The sequence below is a fragment of the Rhincodon typus genome, chromosome 20, assembly GCF_021869965.1.
Source record: "Rhincodon typus isolate 14 chromosome 20, sRhiTyp1.1, whole genome shotgun sequence".
NCBI lineage: Eukaryota > Metazoa > Chordata > Chondrichthyes > Orectolobiformes > Rhincodontidae > Rhincodon > Rhincodon typus.
This window is the reverse complement of record NC_063351.1, coordinates 18174800-18190460: the sequence shown is the minus strand read 5'-3', so window position 1 is coordinate 18190460 and position 15661 is coordinate 18174800. Positions and strand designations below refer to the sequence as shown.

General features: G+C 40.2%; 1 protein-coding gene across 1 annotated transcript in view; it reads right to left on the bottom strand.

Moving 5' to 3' along the window:
• LOC109932541 (cilia- and flagella-associated protein 46) overlaps positions 1–15661 on the bottom strand; it is a 205298-nt gene that overhangs the window by 175278 nt on the left and 14359 nt on the right. The window contains exons 7-10 of the mRNA XM_048609174.1: positions 15025–15119; positions 12920–13057; positions 7564–7663; positions 901–999 (exon numbers count right to left, since the gene is read on the bottom strand). Of these exons, the coding sequence (XP_048465131.1) occupies positions 901–999; positions 7564–7663; positions 12920–13057; positions 15025–15119 (432 nt within the window). The remainder of the gene's footprint in view (positions 1–900; positions 1000–7563; positions 7664–12919; positions 13058–15024; positions 15120–15661) is intronic.

Here is a 15661-nt window from a genome sequence, read left to right as displayed (position 1 = left end):
AAACTGTTTTCACTTACAGGATCTGTATCCCTCTATTCCCTTCCTGTTCATGTATTCGTCCAGGTGCTGCTTGAATGCCGCTATTGTGTCTGCTTCCACCACCTCCTCTGGCAGTGTCTTCTAGGCACTCACCACCCTTTGTGTGGAAAAACTTGCCTTGCACATCTCTTTTAAACTTCTCCCTGTTCCACACCTTGAACCTGTGTCCCCTAGTAATTGGTCCAGCCGCCCTGGGAAAAAGCGTCATACATTCCACTCTATCCATGCCATTCACAATCTTATAAACTATTAGGTCACCCCTCAATCTCCTGAGTTTCAGTGAAAACAAACCCACTCTATCCAACTTTTTTCATAGTCAAAATCCCCCATACCAGGCAACATCCTGGTAAACCTTTTCTGTACCCTCTCCAACACATCCACATCTTTCCGGTAGTGTGGTGACCGGAACTGTTCACGCTATTCCAAGTATGGAATATTCCAAGTGCGTCTAATCACTTACCAAAGTTTTAATATATGTTTCTATTTGAGTATAAAGTTATTAAATTCACTTCCATAAATTAAATATAAAAAATTGTAAACCATATATGTAAAAACTCTACTCTACAGAAAATCTGATTGCACCTGCACATAAATGAACAAGTACTATATGATGCGTGTTTAAATACGATATCCAAAGATCAGTGAACATTCAACCAATAATTAACATTCTATGTATGTTTCAAATATCATGCATCATAGATTTCATAGTTTTCCTTTTAAAAATGATCATTTGTTTAATTCTATTTTGCAGAAAATAGCATATTTCATAAACAGCACCTTTAATCATTAAATCATTCTAAATCTATCCACATTCACAATGAATGCTGCAGCCAAAAAAAAAACTGACGTAAACAACCATACTTTTACAAAGCCTTTGGTGCATTTCTCTGACTTAGCTCCAAGTTTCAGTACTGAGAGTTCTGATTCCACGCATTCAAGTTCCATTGCTGTCGCTTTATCCTGGACAATGAAAATTAATAAAAGTCATGCATTATATTGTTAAATTGAAATTAAATTGCACAAAACTAATAATGTTGTTAATATGTTTGTTTTAAACTCTTTTGACTCCTATTCTCACAAAGATATTCACCCTCTATTATAAACCAAATAATAGTTTAATGAACAAAAACAAAGTTGCTGGAAAAGCCCAGCAGGTTTGGCAGCATCTGTGAAGGCAAAAAAACAGAGCTAACATTTTGGGTCCAGTGACCCTTCCTCAGAACTGATGTTCTGAGGAAGGTCACCGGACCCAAAACGTTAACTCTGTTTATTTCCTTCACAGATGCTGCCAAACCAGCTAGGCTTTTCCAGCAACTTTATTTTTGTTCCTGTTTTACAGCATCCACAGTTCTTTCGGTTTTTGATATTCTAATGGAATTAGAAATTAGAAACAAAAGTACTTGACTAATTATATCAATATGCAAGCTACTCACTTTGAATGTTAGATTCCAACTTAGAAAATCTCAATATGATTTTCCTTATTGATACAAGGAATCCTTCCAAAGATTAAATCAGTCACTCTCAATGGAGAGAAACAAGAAAAAAAAAGTGACTTGTCCACATTACTCAAGGGGAAATAATCTTAGCTGAAGGACGTGCAAGCAGAGAGGAAATAGGTGAACACCACGCAGTTAACAAGACCAGACAAAAGGATCCCCTGAGTGATTCTTCCTTTTCAACTAATATTCAGTTGTGAACACTAGTGAAGTTAAGGATCCCTCTGGCAATGCAGCTGGAGCTAAGTCCACTGCAACATGGGTATCTCAGTTGTGCTTTGATATTTTTTCTGGTTAGCTTCATGGTACTTCCGAGTTACTCTCCTCTTGCTGCTTTTTCCACAAGACTCTGTGGATGTTTCTGCTATCTCCAAGCTATAATAAATCTTCCAATTACTATCCCTCCCAAAATTCAAATTGAGCTTATGTCACCATGAGTGAGGCTTATGTAATTAGTATTTTCTCTGCTTAAACTGCAGGCCTAAACAACAGAGCTCTGATGAAGAGTTATCTAGACTCAAAATGTTAGCTTGCTGTCTCTCCACGGATGCTGCCTGACCATCTGTGATTTCCAGCATTTTTTGTTTTCAGTCTGAATAGGAGGTTTTACTGCAAATTTTCCAGAGAATTGCAGTTAATTACAATAAATTTGCAAGAGTGGGGGATTCCCTGATTAAATAAAATATGACAATGATGGCAGGATGGGTGATGTGTTCCTGCTGCATCGTGATAAACCTACTAATCTGCAGCAAGAATTTGCAGTTCAAGGAAATTCTGATCCAAGTTGAGGAACTGAAATCCGAGCTGCAGATGTAACACCATAGGGGAGGCAAAAATTACCTGGAGACTTGACATAGTAAATAAAAAGTTAAATATGTCACACAAAGATCTGTTTTTTCCCCTTTACACATGCTGCCAGCCCTGCTGAGCTTTTCCAGCAACTTTGTTTTTGCACACAAAGATTGATATGGGAGGACTGAGTTTCTGTTGGCACTGGCACAAGTACTAGGGTAGAAAGGAGCTGTTCCAGACAGGGGATAGGTAGCCTTACAAAGCAAAAGATTATGAAAGCATTGCAGGACAGCTATTTAGGTATCGATACTCAGACACAAAAGCAGACAGTGCACAAACATTAAAAAAATTGCAAATAGTGTCAAAGGGTCAAAATGGTAAAGCAAAACATCTGTGGCTGTTTACTTAACTGCACACATTATATGAAAAAATAAATGAATTAATAGCACAAGTAAATGTTAATGGATATGATCTTTTAGCCAATACCAAAAATGGGGCTGCATATTACATTTTCTTGGCTAAGTCCAAGTTACTTCGAGTTTTTTTTGGAGAAAATGCCATTGTGAGATTGAGAGCATTCTTTTGCCCTATCTTACTAAACTCATATCTTTAATTACCTTCCATTCCTCTATGAGGTCTCTCATGTCCAAATTTAGCCCCCTCTACTATATGCCATTCCCAGAATAATTTGCCACTCAGTAGATATCCCAGAATTCACCAGCGACATTTGCCCCTACGCCATCATTAAAAGTCCACTGTGCACCCAGACAAGCACTGTCAGTCCAAAGCCACCCTGTATGATTCCTGGCATTTGCCCTACATGTGGCTAATGAGGGAGAAATCGATGCCCCATTTTGCTGGGAATCCTGGAGGTTGTGCTAGTCAGGACCTTCCTCCTTCCCAGGACCAGCAGTGAAGGCCACAATACTAGACAGTGCCAGCTTAGTCCGAGGTTGTGACTGGGGTTAAAGCTGTCTGAACCATCTAGAGGAGTGCCCTGTATTGTAGGAAGAAAGTGAATGTCCTTCTCTACTCAGCCAGCATACATTCCACCATCTTCTCTCTGATACCTCACACTCCCGCAATCTGTGTTACTGTATCCACCTCCCAACAAGGCTCAAGCTCTCACTATTGTGTGTAATATCCTCACCACTCACACTAACCCTGAATGCCCTTGATGCTTGCAAAACACTTACACAGGACACCTCCCTGCCTGCACCAACAGTTATAGCTGTGCCACAAACTTTCATCTCCCATGATACCTGCCTCTTTCTCATTCCATAAGAGAAATAGTCCCCAGTTGAGCCAAAAGAGTCAAGGCAGGTCGTGTTCAGCCCGTCATTCAGCTCCTCACCCCTTATGAGTAAGGAATTCTGACTGATCGCTCCTTAGACTGCTGGTGGAGGCTACCCTTGACTTAATCGGCAGGGGTCCACTTGATTTAAGATTGCTAACAACTATGACAAGCTTCTGGGTTTTGTGTCTGCAGAAAGGCAACAGCTAGTGGTACTATCACTGGACTCGTAATCCAAAAGACTAAGATGGTATGTTGGAGACGTGGGCTTGAACCCCATATGGCCAAAGGTGAAACTTGAATTCAATACAAAGAAAAATGGAATGAAAATTTAGCTGTCAATTGTCACAAAAATTATCTCATTCGCTAAAGGCTTTTAGGGAACAATATTTGCTATCCTCAAATGGCCCTGCCTACCCATGAATTAAAACCAACAGCAGTGTAATTGGTTGGGTAATTAGGAATAGGCAATAACTGCTGGCCTAGCCAGCAATGCCCTCATCCCATGAACAAATCTAAAAAGAGGCACAGTAAGACAGCAGTAATAGGATCCCAATATCTCTGGCTGAGCAGCCAAAGTGCAAAAAGGCAAGGCAAGGCAATGCAGGGATGCTGTAAGCATCTAAATAGCTCAGAGTGAGTGAGCGTTATGAGTGTAAGTGGACAGCCTGGTCCAGTCCATAAGCTGGGTGTAGTGCCCTTGCAGCAACATTACACTGACAGTACTCCTTGGGCTGCACCAGCAACTAAGCACCAAAGCACCAAAGCACGCTGGAATTGAACTGTAGATGTACCATGAGGGCTGTTAGAGGCTGGCACATGTTAGAAGCCAATGCCTGTGGAAATGGAACGCATGTAGCTGCTGACCATGGGACGGACGTGACTGGAGGCCATAGAGTGTTTCCCAAGATGCTGGTGTCTAGTTTCCAACGTAGTTTGGGATTATGGTCAGCATGGACTGGTTGGACTATTTCCATGGTGTATTACTCTATAACTCCATGAAGGTCATTCAGAGCAGGCAACAAGCCAAATCTGCCAGGTGCTCCGTCTGGTTTCCTTGTCAAGTTTCACCTACGTCGAACTTGTTTGGCTACTTCGGTAAGATGGGAAGCTGAATATTAATCTCACCATAGCCCATGTTGCTTAGACCCCAAAGGATTCCACCCGTGCTTACAAGGAGATCGAAGGTAGGAACTAAATATTCAGGACTGTATGACTTTTTGAAAAGACAGGCAGGATGGGAAGAGTGGTGGTTTAGGTGTGTTAGTACAAGATAGAATAAGTACGAAAGCAAGAAATGATCTTAGATCGGAAGATATAGAATCCATTTGGTTGGAGTTAGGGGATGAAGACTTAGTTGGAACACTCTACCAGCCCCCTTACAGTAGCTATCCTGAGGACAGGAAGAGAAACCAGAGATGGGGGGGAGCGGGGGCATGTAAAAAGGCAACGCAGGGGTCCCAATTTATGAGCATCTAAACACAATCTCATACAGGAGAGTAATATTAAAGATCCAACATTCAAACATTCCTGTACCTACAAATGGCTCCTTTACATTGTCCTGTATTGTTTGCCAATTTGTACAAATCGATTTGCAGGTGGACCACAGAAAAGGAATGCATTCACAACTGGGGACTGTACATTAATTGTAGGGGACTTTAAGGAGATTTAGAAAATCAAATATTCAAACATAGCCACGATGAAGAATTCATAGCGTGTATTCGGGACAGATTCCTTAAATAATATGTTGCGGATCCTACCAGGAACCAGGCTATTTTGGATCTATATAATGGGGCAGTTTTAACAAATAGTCTCAGAGTGAAAGATCCCGTGGGAAACAGTGACCATAATATGGAGGAATTTAGCATTCAGTTTGAGAGTGAGATATTTGGCATAGAAACAACTGTACAAAACTTAAAGGTGAATACAAAGGAATGAGGGCAGAGCTAGTGGACTGGAGTGGAAAAGAGTTTCAGAAAGACAGATAATGAACAATGGCAGACATTTAAGAAAATAGTTTATGACACAACAAAAATATATCCCAGTGAAGGAGGAACCTGGGAAGTGGTCGAACCAACCATGGTTAGATAAGAAAGATAAAGAGGATATCAAATTGAAGGAAAAAAATAAACAATATGGAAAGATTTGTGGCAAGCCAGAAGGTTGGGAACAATTTGACCAAAAAAAAATTCAAACTAAACATTGAGGGTAAACTTGTAAGTAATATAGAAACAGACAATAAGAGCTTCTTCATGTATACAAAATAAGGAAGATAAAGACCAAAGTGAATAAAAGTTTCTTAGAGGATAAATAATAATAGGAAATCAAGGAATGGCAGAAGAGTTGGACAAATATGTTACATCAGTCTTCATGGTAGAATACACAAACAGCATTCCAAAAATTCTAAATAATTAAAATGCAAAAATGCATGGAAGAAATACATACAATGTTTATCACTAGATAAAAAAAAGTATGAGGGAAACTAATGTGACTGAAGGCCACTAAGATATCTGGATTTGATGGGGTGCATTCTAAGGTATTAAAAGAAGTAGCTACAGAGAATGTGGATGGACTGGTGGTAATCTTTCTAGAGTATTTAAATTCTGGAAGAGTGCTAGAGGATTGGAATACTCCAATAAAAGGATGCAATAGCAGAGCATTTAGAGGTAACCTAAAATCTATAAACCTATAATCAAACAGAGTTAATGTGGCTTCATGAAATGGAAAACACATTCCTGAAAAGTGTGTTATAATTCTTTGAGGAAATAGCAAACAAAATAAAGGGGAACCAGCAGATGTAATATGTTTGGATTTCCAAATGGCTTTGCTAAGGTTCCACACATTCGGCTACTTAATACGAAAAGAGTCCATGGTGTTGGAGGTAGTACATTAAAGACAGAGTTTGGATAAGGGGAGCATTTTCAGGATGTAGCACAGATGGTGGAGTGCTACAGGGATTTGTGCAGGGGCTATAATTAGTTATAATGGAGATGAATGATGTGGATGAGGGAAGTGAGTGTACTACTGCCAAGTTTGTGGATAACTCAAAAATAAAGTGGGAAGACAAGTGGTGAAGATGACACAAAGGGTCTACAAAGGATATAGATAGGTTAGGTAAAGGGGTCCAGAACTGGGAGATGGAATATAATGTGGGAAAATGTGAGGCTATGCCCTTTGACACGAAGAATAGAGCTGAATATTATTTAAATGGAAAAAGACTGTAAAAAGCTGCAAAAATTTGGCCCACCCACTTAACCTCTCTACATGCCTCTGTAAACTCATGCTTAATAACTGCCTTCTCTCCTGTTTTATGTCACAGCATCTGTGGAATTCTTTACAGACAGCAATAGAGGTTGAGTCGTTTAGTATATTCAAGACTGAGATGGACGGATTTTTAATCAGTAAGAGAATCAAGGGTTACAGGGAAAAGACAGGAAAGTGGAATTAATGATTATCAGTTCAGTCTTGATCTCAATGAATGGCAGAGCAGACGCAACGGTTAAATGGCATAATTCTTCTCCAATGTCTGATGGTCTAATGAAACGTTGCATTGCCATATCCAGTTTCCAATGCGTTCACATCTCCTGGTTTGGTGAGTAATGAAGTTCCATAAGTGTCTCCTGAGAATTTCAAACTGACATCCAGCAGTTAGCTCCATCTCAGTGATTCCTTCTACTAGCCTCACTAAGGAAAGCATACTTTCCAGTGAGCTTGCATTACACACTCCTTCTCATTGACCATTTGGGATGTGTAATAAATTTGGAACTTGCCGGCAATGCCAACATCCCATGAATGAATTTACAAAATTGTCATCGTTGTGGAAGCACTAAACTAGTCCCATATCTGTGTTCAGATAATGCATAGTCTAAAATTATTTCTGGAATGTACACCATTTTAATGTCAAACTTTGATTGATATAAATACATTCACACTGCTACTTACTATTCGCTCTGCCTTCAGGAGATCACTAACACAGTTTGATGCCATTTCAATATCCTTTACTTCTATGGCGAGATGGGTTAAATCCAATAGCAAAGAAAGCCTAGACAGTGACAGTAAGTGAATGAAATGTTAGTCATAAAATTCATAACAGATTATTCAAAACATTACACTGCATGGCAATCTGACTTCGTCTAACAAAGCAGAACCCCACGTATACTTTAAACATGGTTACAGTCAGATTACAATCATGAAAATAGGCTGTATCAAATGCTAAGAGTTTAGATTTATCCTGTTTCAAAACTTTTAGAAGAAGCATAACACAATTGTAACAACAAAGAATGAATGCGAGCACGCCTGGATTTTGTTTGCATTCGTGTCACCTTGGATGAAAGTATTTCAAAAGTTGCATTTCATTCCCGGTAGTTTAGGATGCCATGACGATGTGCCACATCAAATATTCACTTCTGATTTTCATTGTCTGGATTCACATTCCAGAGTTTAAAAAAAAAGACAGCTTCAACTGGAAAAAGACTGACAATTTACTGAAACAACGGGATACTGACCAACATTAAAATTGCTGCCAAGTTGCATCACTTTAGGCACATGCTATTTCAGGGAGACAGGAGGTCTATGAGGAACTAATAAGGTCAATACATTCTTGGAAAGGTATAAACAGCTTGCTTCCTCCCCTACCAAAAATGAAAATTCAAAATGTACAACAGGATATTACAAAGTAATCACCATTATGAACCTATGAGGAACATGACTGCTGATGTGACCTCAACCAAGTTGTCTTTTTAGAATAGACTATAGACTTCTGTATTTCAAGGGGGTACTTAGAGAGAAGAGATATGGCCAAACAAACTTTGTATGTGTACTTTAACTTGAACTGGCAGAAGATACCAGTAGGGATAAGGAAAAACCACTCCCTGTATCTATCCCTCATCGCCACAGCTTACAGCCAACCCAAGATCAATAAATTGGACCTATTACTTTGAGAAAGCTCAAATAAAAACCTATCTGGTTAATGCTTTGCAAACATCCTGTAAATGGTAAAGTACAGTCACTGGATTGGTAAGCCTATTTTAACACAATTTAAGCAGAGGGTTGTTATGCCCTCTGGCCCTGGCTCCTCAACCCTCATGACATGCCAATTATGCTCCATGCATCCTCTCTCAAAGTCCTATGACATCTATCGTAGCCCTCATGCCACTTTTGTGCTTTTTGTACACCCCCATGCCACTTACCCAGTGTCCACTATCAGTACAGCTCAGGAGCTATGTAGGGATGAAAAAGTTAAAACTTCTAACAAAGAGAGTTCTCACTTATAAACACTTGATTCCAAAAGAAAACTTCCATTCTTGAAAACTATTGTAAAGACAAAATTCACTAACCACATTTAAGAGATGTAAACTTTTTTATGGCCTTGTTAAGCAAAATGTAAACTCAGCCCTTGTTTTAGATAAGAGGTTTTGGAGCTTTTGAAATTAAACTAAGCAATCAATATGGGCCCATTTGTAATTATAATCCTGGGAAACTGCAGCAGCACATGGCTAATGACCATATTTAAGCTGACCTAAGGCAGTTGTCCAGTGGTAACATCACTGGACTAGTAGTCCAGAACCCCAGGATAATATCATGGCTTTGAATCCCACCATGGTGAAATTTGACTTCAATAAAAAGAACTGAAATAAAAAAGCTCATCCAATGGTAACCACTACCTATTGTAGTACAAACCCATTTGATTCACTAATCTCCTTCCTTAACATCAAAGGCAGTCACACTCACCTCACCTCTGGAGTTCAGCTGTTTTGTCCTTGTTCAGGCCAAGGCTGAAATGAGGTCAGGAGGCTATTGGCCCTAGTGGTACCCAAACTGAGCATTAATGAGCAGTTTGTTCCTTTGCAAGAGCCTCTTGATGGCATTTTTGACAACCTTTTCTACCACTTCGTGGATCAAGAATGTACTAATCGGGTGGTATTTAGCCTGGTGGAATTGGTGCCACTTTTTTGTGCAAAGGACAATTTTCTACAAAAGGTCATAGCCAGACAATTTTCCACATTGTCAAGTAGATGCCTTACTGCAGTTGTACTGAAGCAGCTAAAATGGGGAGCAATTTCTTCTTTCAGAGGTTTGAGTGTCTTTGGAGCTCCTTGCCACAGAGACCTGTTGGAACAGAGTCTTTGTGTACACTTAAGGCTGAGACAAATAGATTCTTGACCAGCAGGGCAAACAAGGAGTTACGGGTAAAGGGCAAATAAATATGGTGGGAAGAATGGCAGATTAGTCATGATCCTATTGAATGGTGGAGCAAACTCGAGGATCTGAACAATCTACTCCTGTTTCTACTTCTTATGATCTTATGGTCTTGTCTAGTTTGACAGCATAAGCTCATAGTACTTTTACTAGAACGATATCTAGGCAATAACCTTTGAGATCAGCTGGAAATAGGAATTTGATTTCTCCATTTGGGTCCCACTCACCTCTTTCCAAGGCTTCCGAGTAGTTGTAACTGTGTAGAAATCTGGTACCTAGCACCAGCAACGGCAAACAAGAAACAACCGGTGTTATAGTAAAAATCCATTTGGTTCCTTTTAGGGAAGGAAATCACCTATCTTTATTTGATCTGACCTAACGCTGAATTTTTATTTGTTCATAGGATGCTAGCAATTGTTTATTATTGATCCTAAGTTTCTTTCATGGTCCGATACATGCAACAGGTTAGTTAACTCATAAACGCCCTCTAAAGTGGACTAGCAAGACGCTCTGTTGTATCAACCACTACAGAAAAGTTGATGAAGAATAAAACTAGGCACATCACCCAGCATCGACCTAGAAACAACCCTCTCAACCGTGTAAAGCTCTCCTTACTAACAACTGGAGACATACTACAATTGGAAAAGCTTCCCACAAACCTGACCACCAACAGACTGGCACAGTCATCCTCACAGAATCAAATCTGACAGCTAATGGCCCAGAATATTCAGTAGTTTTTTCAGTTTCCTTGTTTTGTGAAACTGCCACTGGAGGCCTGTGTTTGTCAAATTGTGATTTGATCAATTTGTGAATTTGATCATTGATGGGTGTTCCAACAAAAAAAGAGGTAGGTTATTTTAGTTCCACCCTTGTTTTCCACATCTTTTTAATGTGCTGCTTTTGTCACGTTGTAATTTGTTGCTTGCTAATTGATTGGTGAGATAACTTGGTGGTGATTTTATGAAAATATAAAAATAACTGGGTTCTTTTCTTTGTGATTTTTGTTGCTGTTACTCTGCTGCTGATGGGCAGTGCTTGTAACTTATTAACTGGGTGATTGCTCAGATAGAAATAGTGTGCAGGGATATGAGGAAAAGGCGAGCGATTGACACTAAGTAATAGAACCAGTGCTGGGCTTACAGATGGGCTGAATGGCTTCTTTGCCATCCAAAGCCTGAAAAAGGTGGTGCTGAACTCCTGATGTCATTCACAAGTTCGAGGTGGCTTTGGTGAGCAGTAGCCTCCTGTCAGAGCCTGGTCCTGTATGAACATAATTCCAAATGGACCCTGGGGTCCAATTCCTCCCCTATAAACCAGCACCCCACAATCTGAGCCAGCTCATGGAAATTCCTTCTGTGTCCTTCCATGTGGCATGGAAGAGATTCCTGTGAGGATTGCTGCTGTATACCTTTTACTTCTTCACCTTCATCTGCTGTCCAAAAATGCCCTTGGCCATCCTTCCTCCTACCAGGCAGTCGCCTCTAGAGGGCTCCCTATGCAAGGAGTCCCTCCCACAATTAATCAGGGACCTCGGGTGGAGGGGTGTTGCCTGCAAACAGGTATCCTTGGAGAAGGAGCACACAGCTTTTTGGGATAAGTGGGTAACGTAGGGGTTTTTTGTTTTGTCCTTTTTTTTCTTCAGAAGAGCTGGGTTTTTCCCCATTGTGTGGGGTTATCTTTCAGACAAGGAAAGGATCCAGAAGGGAAGATGGATACCGAGCATTTGTGTTATAGCTTTATCGTAAATCCCTCGCAAACCTCTGAATTTTTGCTGCCTAATTCAACATGTGGCTATCAGTCTGCTAAACAAGCTGCTTCAAATCAAGGATCAGATGAGGTGTAAAGAAGTGGGTATGTAATTAGGGAGCTATGACAAATCCTTCACAGTTCACATTGCAGTGCCAGCTGCAGCCATTCAGGACAGAGACAATCTCGTGTTTCGCTGATAAGTTTGCCACAAAAACAGAAACACAGGAGAATGTCCTGACACTAAATCTGCTTTGCTAAATTGCTACAAAAACAGAAGTTGCTGGAAAAGCTCAGGAGGTCTGGCAGCATTTGTGAAGAGAAATCAGTATTAACGCTTCAGGTCCAGTGACCCTTCCTCAGAACTGATGGTAGCTAGGAAAATGTCAGTTCACATGCAGAAGATAGGGTGGGGGGAGGCGGTGAGGAGTAAAAACTAGGTGGGGATAGAGCCCAAAGAGAAAGAAGAACAATTGGGCAGACAAAGGAGAGGCTAACGATCAGGCTAAGACGGTGAATAGCTGTTAATGGACACTGTTAGTGGCTAACAATAGGTAATGTGTAATGGCAGGCTATGTGACATCAAGGCCTGACTTTTGGAGCTGTTGATACTGAAAAGTTCGTTGTAAATAAATATTGAACTTTTTTTTTCAAAAAAGAACTTCCATGGGTCTTTGTGCTTGATTTAATTTGCCTGAACCCAAATTATTGCTACTTTATAATCAAACTATTCAGACATGTTGCAATAGCAGGTGGAACTAAAATTCAGGCCTTCTGGCCCTGAGTTAGAGACACTACCACTGCACACAAGACCCTTTTGAACCCAAATTATATCCCAACACTCAGTACATATCACTAGACTAACAGTTCCAGTTTTATTAAATTATATTAAGCAGTGCTAAAACTACTGCACAACATTCTCAGAAAAATATCTTTGTTTTCAGAGAACCTGGTGAATTTAACTGGCATTTTGCATCAGAAAAATAATAAATATTTTATAGCCCCTATGCTTCTGTATTAGTACAGTTTTTAACAAAATATTTGTTATGCTTTTCTCTAGAAAATATGTGACAAAATTGACACCCCTCCAGATGCCAAACAGGCTGACTAATAGTACTGTAATTTCAATACAATACTCAAGTTACCAAATAGTTTTCTCTCCTGTTCCTATGTTCAAGTCTGCAAGTGAAAGGCATTATTTGCAAGAATCCATTTTTTTTTTGTCCATTTGGTTCTGATATGGTTTTGCATGAACTTACACACAAAAATATACTGCATTATTAGGGTAAGGGAAGAATTTTTTAGTGAGGTAGAATAAAGTTATGAATTTCAATTTAAATTTAACCAAACATACCTTTCACTGTCAGTCAGCTGTCCAGTTGCCTGATCTGAACTTGCTGATGTTCTTGTTTTTTTATTCAATGCTAAAACCTGATAGATAAGATTTAATCGAACCGAGACATCCTTCGGAGTTTCTTTAGCTTCCAATTGACTGAAAGGGTCAAAATCACAGCCTTAGATTTTTTTAAAACAAGGAATTTAAGTACCTTCCAAAATGTGCAAGGATTTCCTTTTTACGTGACAGTAAAATGTGAAAATGTTCCAAATCCCACAATTGCCCAGTGCAGTCTGTCTAGTGTAGCATAGTGTAAGGTGACAACATCTTTCATTGGATGTGCAGAGAAAACCAAGTCAACGTAATATGGATCCTACAATTCATTTGACATAAAGTGCTTGCTCTGCACAGATTTCATCTTAAGATCTAGTGGCAAAATTAAGGGGGGGGGGTTCCAGGAGCTCAGGGAATTAATATTAACTCATCCACTCCCTGCACTCCATAAGATGGATAGGAGTTAAGTGGAGTGAGTTCAAACTTATAGATTGGGAAATCTGACATAAATCTACTCCCAAAATGCCCACTTCTAGTTTTAATAAAGTCAGGTGGGGGCAGATAACTAATCTCCTCTACAGGTGCAGATATTCAATTAAATATTGAAGCTACCTACTTATGATTTTATCTGTATTTCAGGGAGAACACAAGCAGAACAGATTTCCCAGGGACGAAAACAAAAATTGCAGGAAAAGCTCAGCAGGTCTGACAGCATCTGTGGAGAGAAATCGGGGTTAACGTTTCAGGTCGAGGGACACTTCCTCAGAACCAACAGTAGCTAGGAAAATGTCGGTTTATATGCAGAAGCTAGGAGATAGGGAGAGGGGGAATGGGTAGGAAGCGAACGATGGTGGGGATAGAGCCCAAAGAGAGAGAAGAATACTTGGACAGACAAAGGAGTGCATAACAATCTGGCAAGGAGGGTGAATAGCTATTAATGGTTGTGTGTATTAGCAGTCTGTGAGATAACAAGGCCTGACTTAGGGTGCTGGGATAGGGACATGGGAGATTTCAAACACTACAGTTACTAAAATCGATATTGAGTCCCTAAGGTTGCACGATCCCTAAGCAGAAAATGAGGGGCTGTTCTTCCAGCTTGCACAGAGCTTCATTAGAACACTGCAACAAGAGATGTTGGCCAGGGAACAGGATGGTGTGTTAAAGTGACAGGCAACTGGAAGTCAGGGTCTTTTTGTGGACAGAATGTAGGTGTTCTGCAAAGCAGTCACCCAGTCTATACTTTGTTTCCCGAACGTAGAAGGGACCACATTGTGAGCAGTGAATGCAGTAGACTAGATTGTCTGAAGTGCAGGTTGCCCAGGTCTGAGGACCCCCAACAATTAAAGCAAAGCAACACTGACTGAAACATACCCGTATATGACTTTCCAGTGCTGCTTGTGGGCCAGGAGGAACAGGAATGCACCCGTGACACCAAATCCATGAAGCTAACAAGGCAATCTGCCTACTGTCAGATCCCGATAGTTGTATGATTCTCACTCAATAATCCCTCAAGGGACCGCTACGCCCAAGTCCATAACCAACACAAATATTCCCAATTTAACTAAGACTAATAATCTCTCGTAGCAAATCCTTCCTTGTCCACCCCAACCCACCAATACTTCCAGGTCCCTGGCTGATATACTTTAACACACAACTTCACCAGGATATCATCCCCCATTCCCCCCAACACACAGTTCCAAGCATACCAAACCAACAACCTTTATACTTTTCTGCCGCCCACCAGCCAGTACTGATCAAATACGAAAATCAAACTTTTAAGACTCATTCACCTTGATGAATCAGAATTAATTAATTTTACCAAGACTAGTGTAATTTGTTCAGTCAGATTCATCATTGTTGCCAAGTGTTATTGTCATATGTCATTTCAAGGCCTTGCCTCTTCACTTTGGATAGTCCAGTACATAACAATACTCAGGGCAGGATTTTCCAGTCCCAGGATGATAGGCTGGGAGGTGATGGGGTAGGGGATGGGGTGGAGAGGGATTGGGGGACATGGCGAGGGACATTACACTGCTATTGAAAAATACTGACCCAAACCAGACACTTACGATTTCAATCTCTGAATTCTGTAAATGGCCGTCAATTTAGTGGAGCCTTTGACCTCTTTAGCCACTTTCAGAAGATCCACAAGCTTATGATACACCTGAAGTACAACAATTTCATGCTTAAGATGTATTCTCAAAACTATCGAATAAAAGAGTAAAATATTTGGCCCAGGTATTCCAGACTCATTGAATTTTACAGTACAGAAAGAGACCATTCAACCCATCATGTCTGCACCGGCTCCCGAAACAACTACCCAGCTAGTCCCATTCTCCAGCCCTATCTCCATAGCCATCTAAATTCATCCCTTTGAAATATATAATTCAGCTTTCGTTTGAAACCTTCTCTGGAATCCACTTCCACCACTCTCCTAGACAGCGCATTCCAAATCCAAACAACTCCCCGAATAAACAAGTTTCTCCTCATCTCACTAACTCTCTTGCTGACAATCTTGTAATTGTGACCCACTAATTACTGACATACCAACTACTGGAATCAGAATACCCTTCTTTACCCTGTTAAAACTGTTCATAATTTTGAATGCCTCCATAAAGTCACATCTTAATTTTCTCTGCTCCAAGGAGAATCAGCCCAATTTCTCTAATCTTTCCTTGTATTGAAAGTCTCTCATTTCTGGTATCA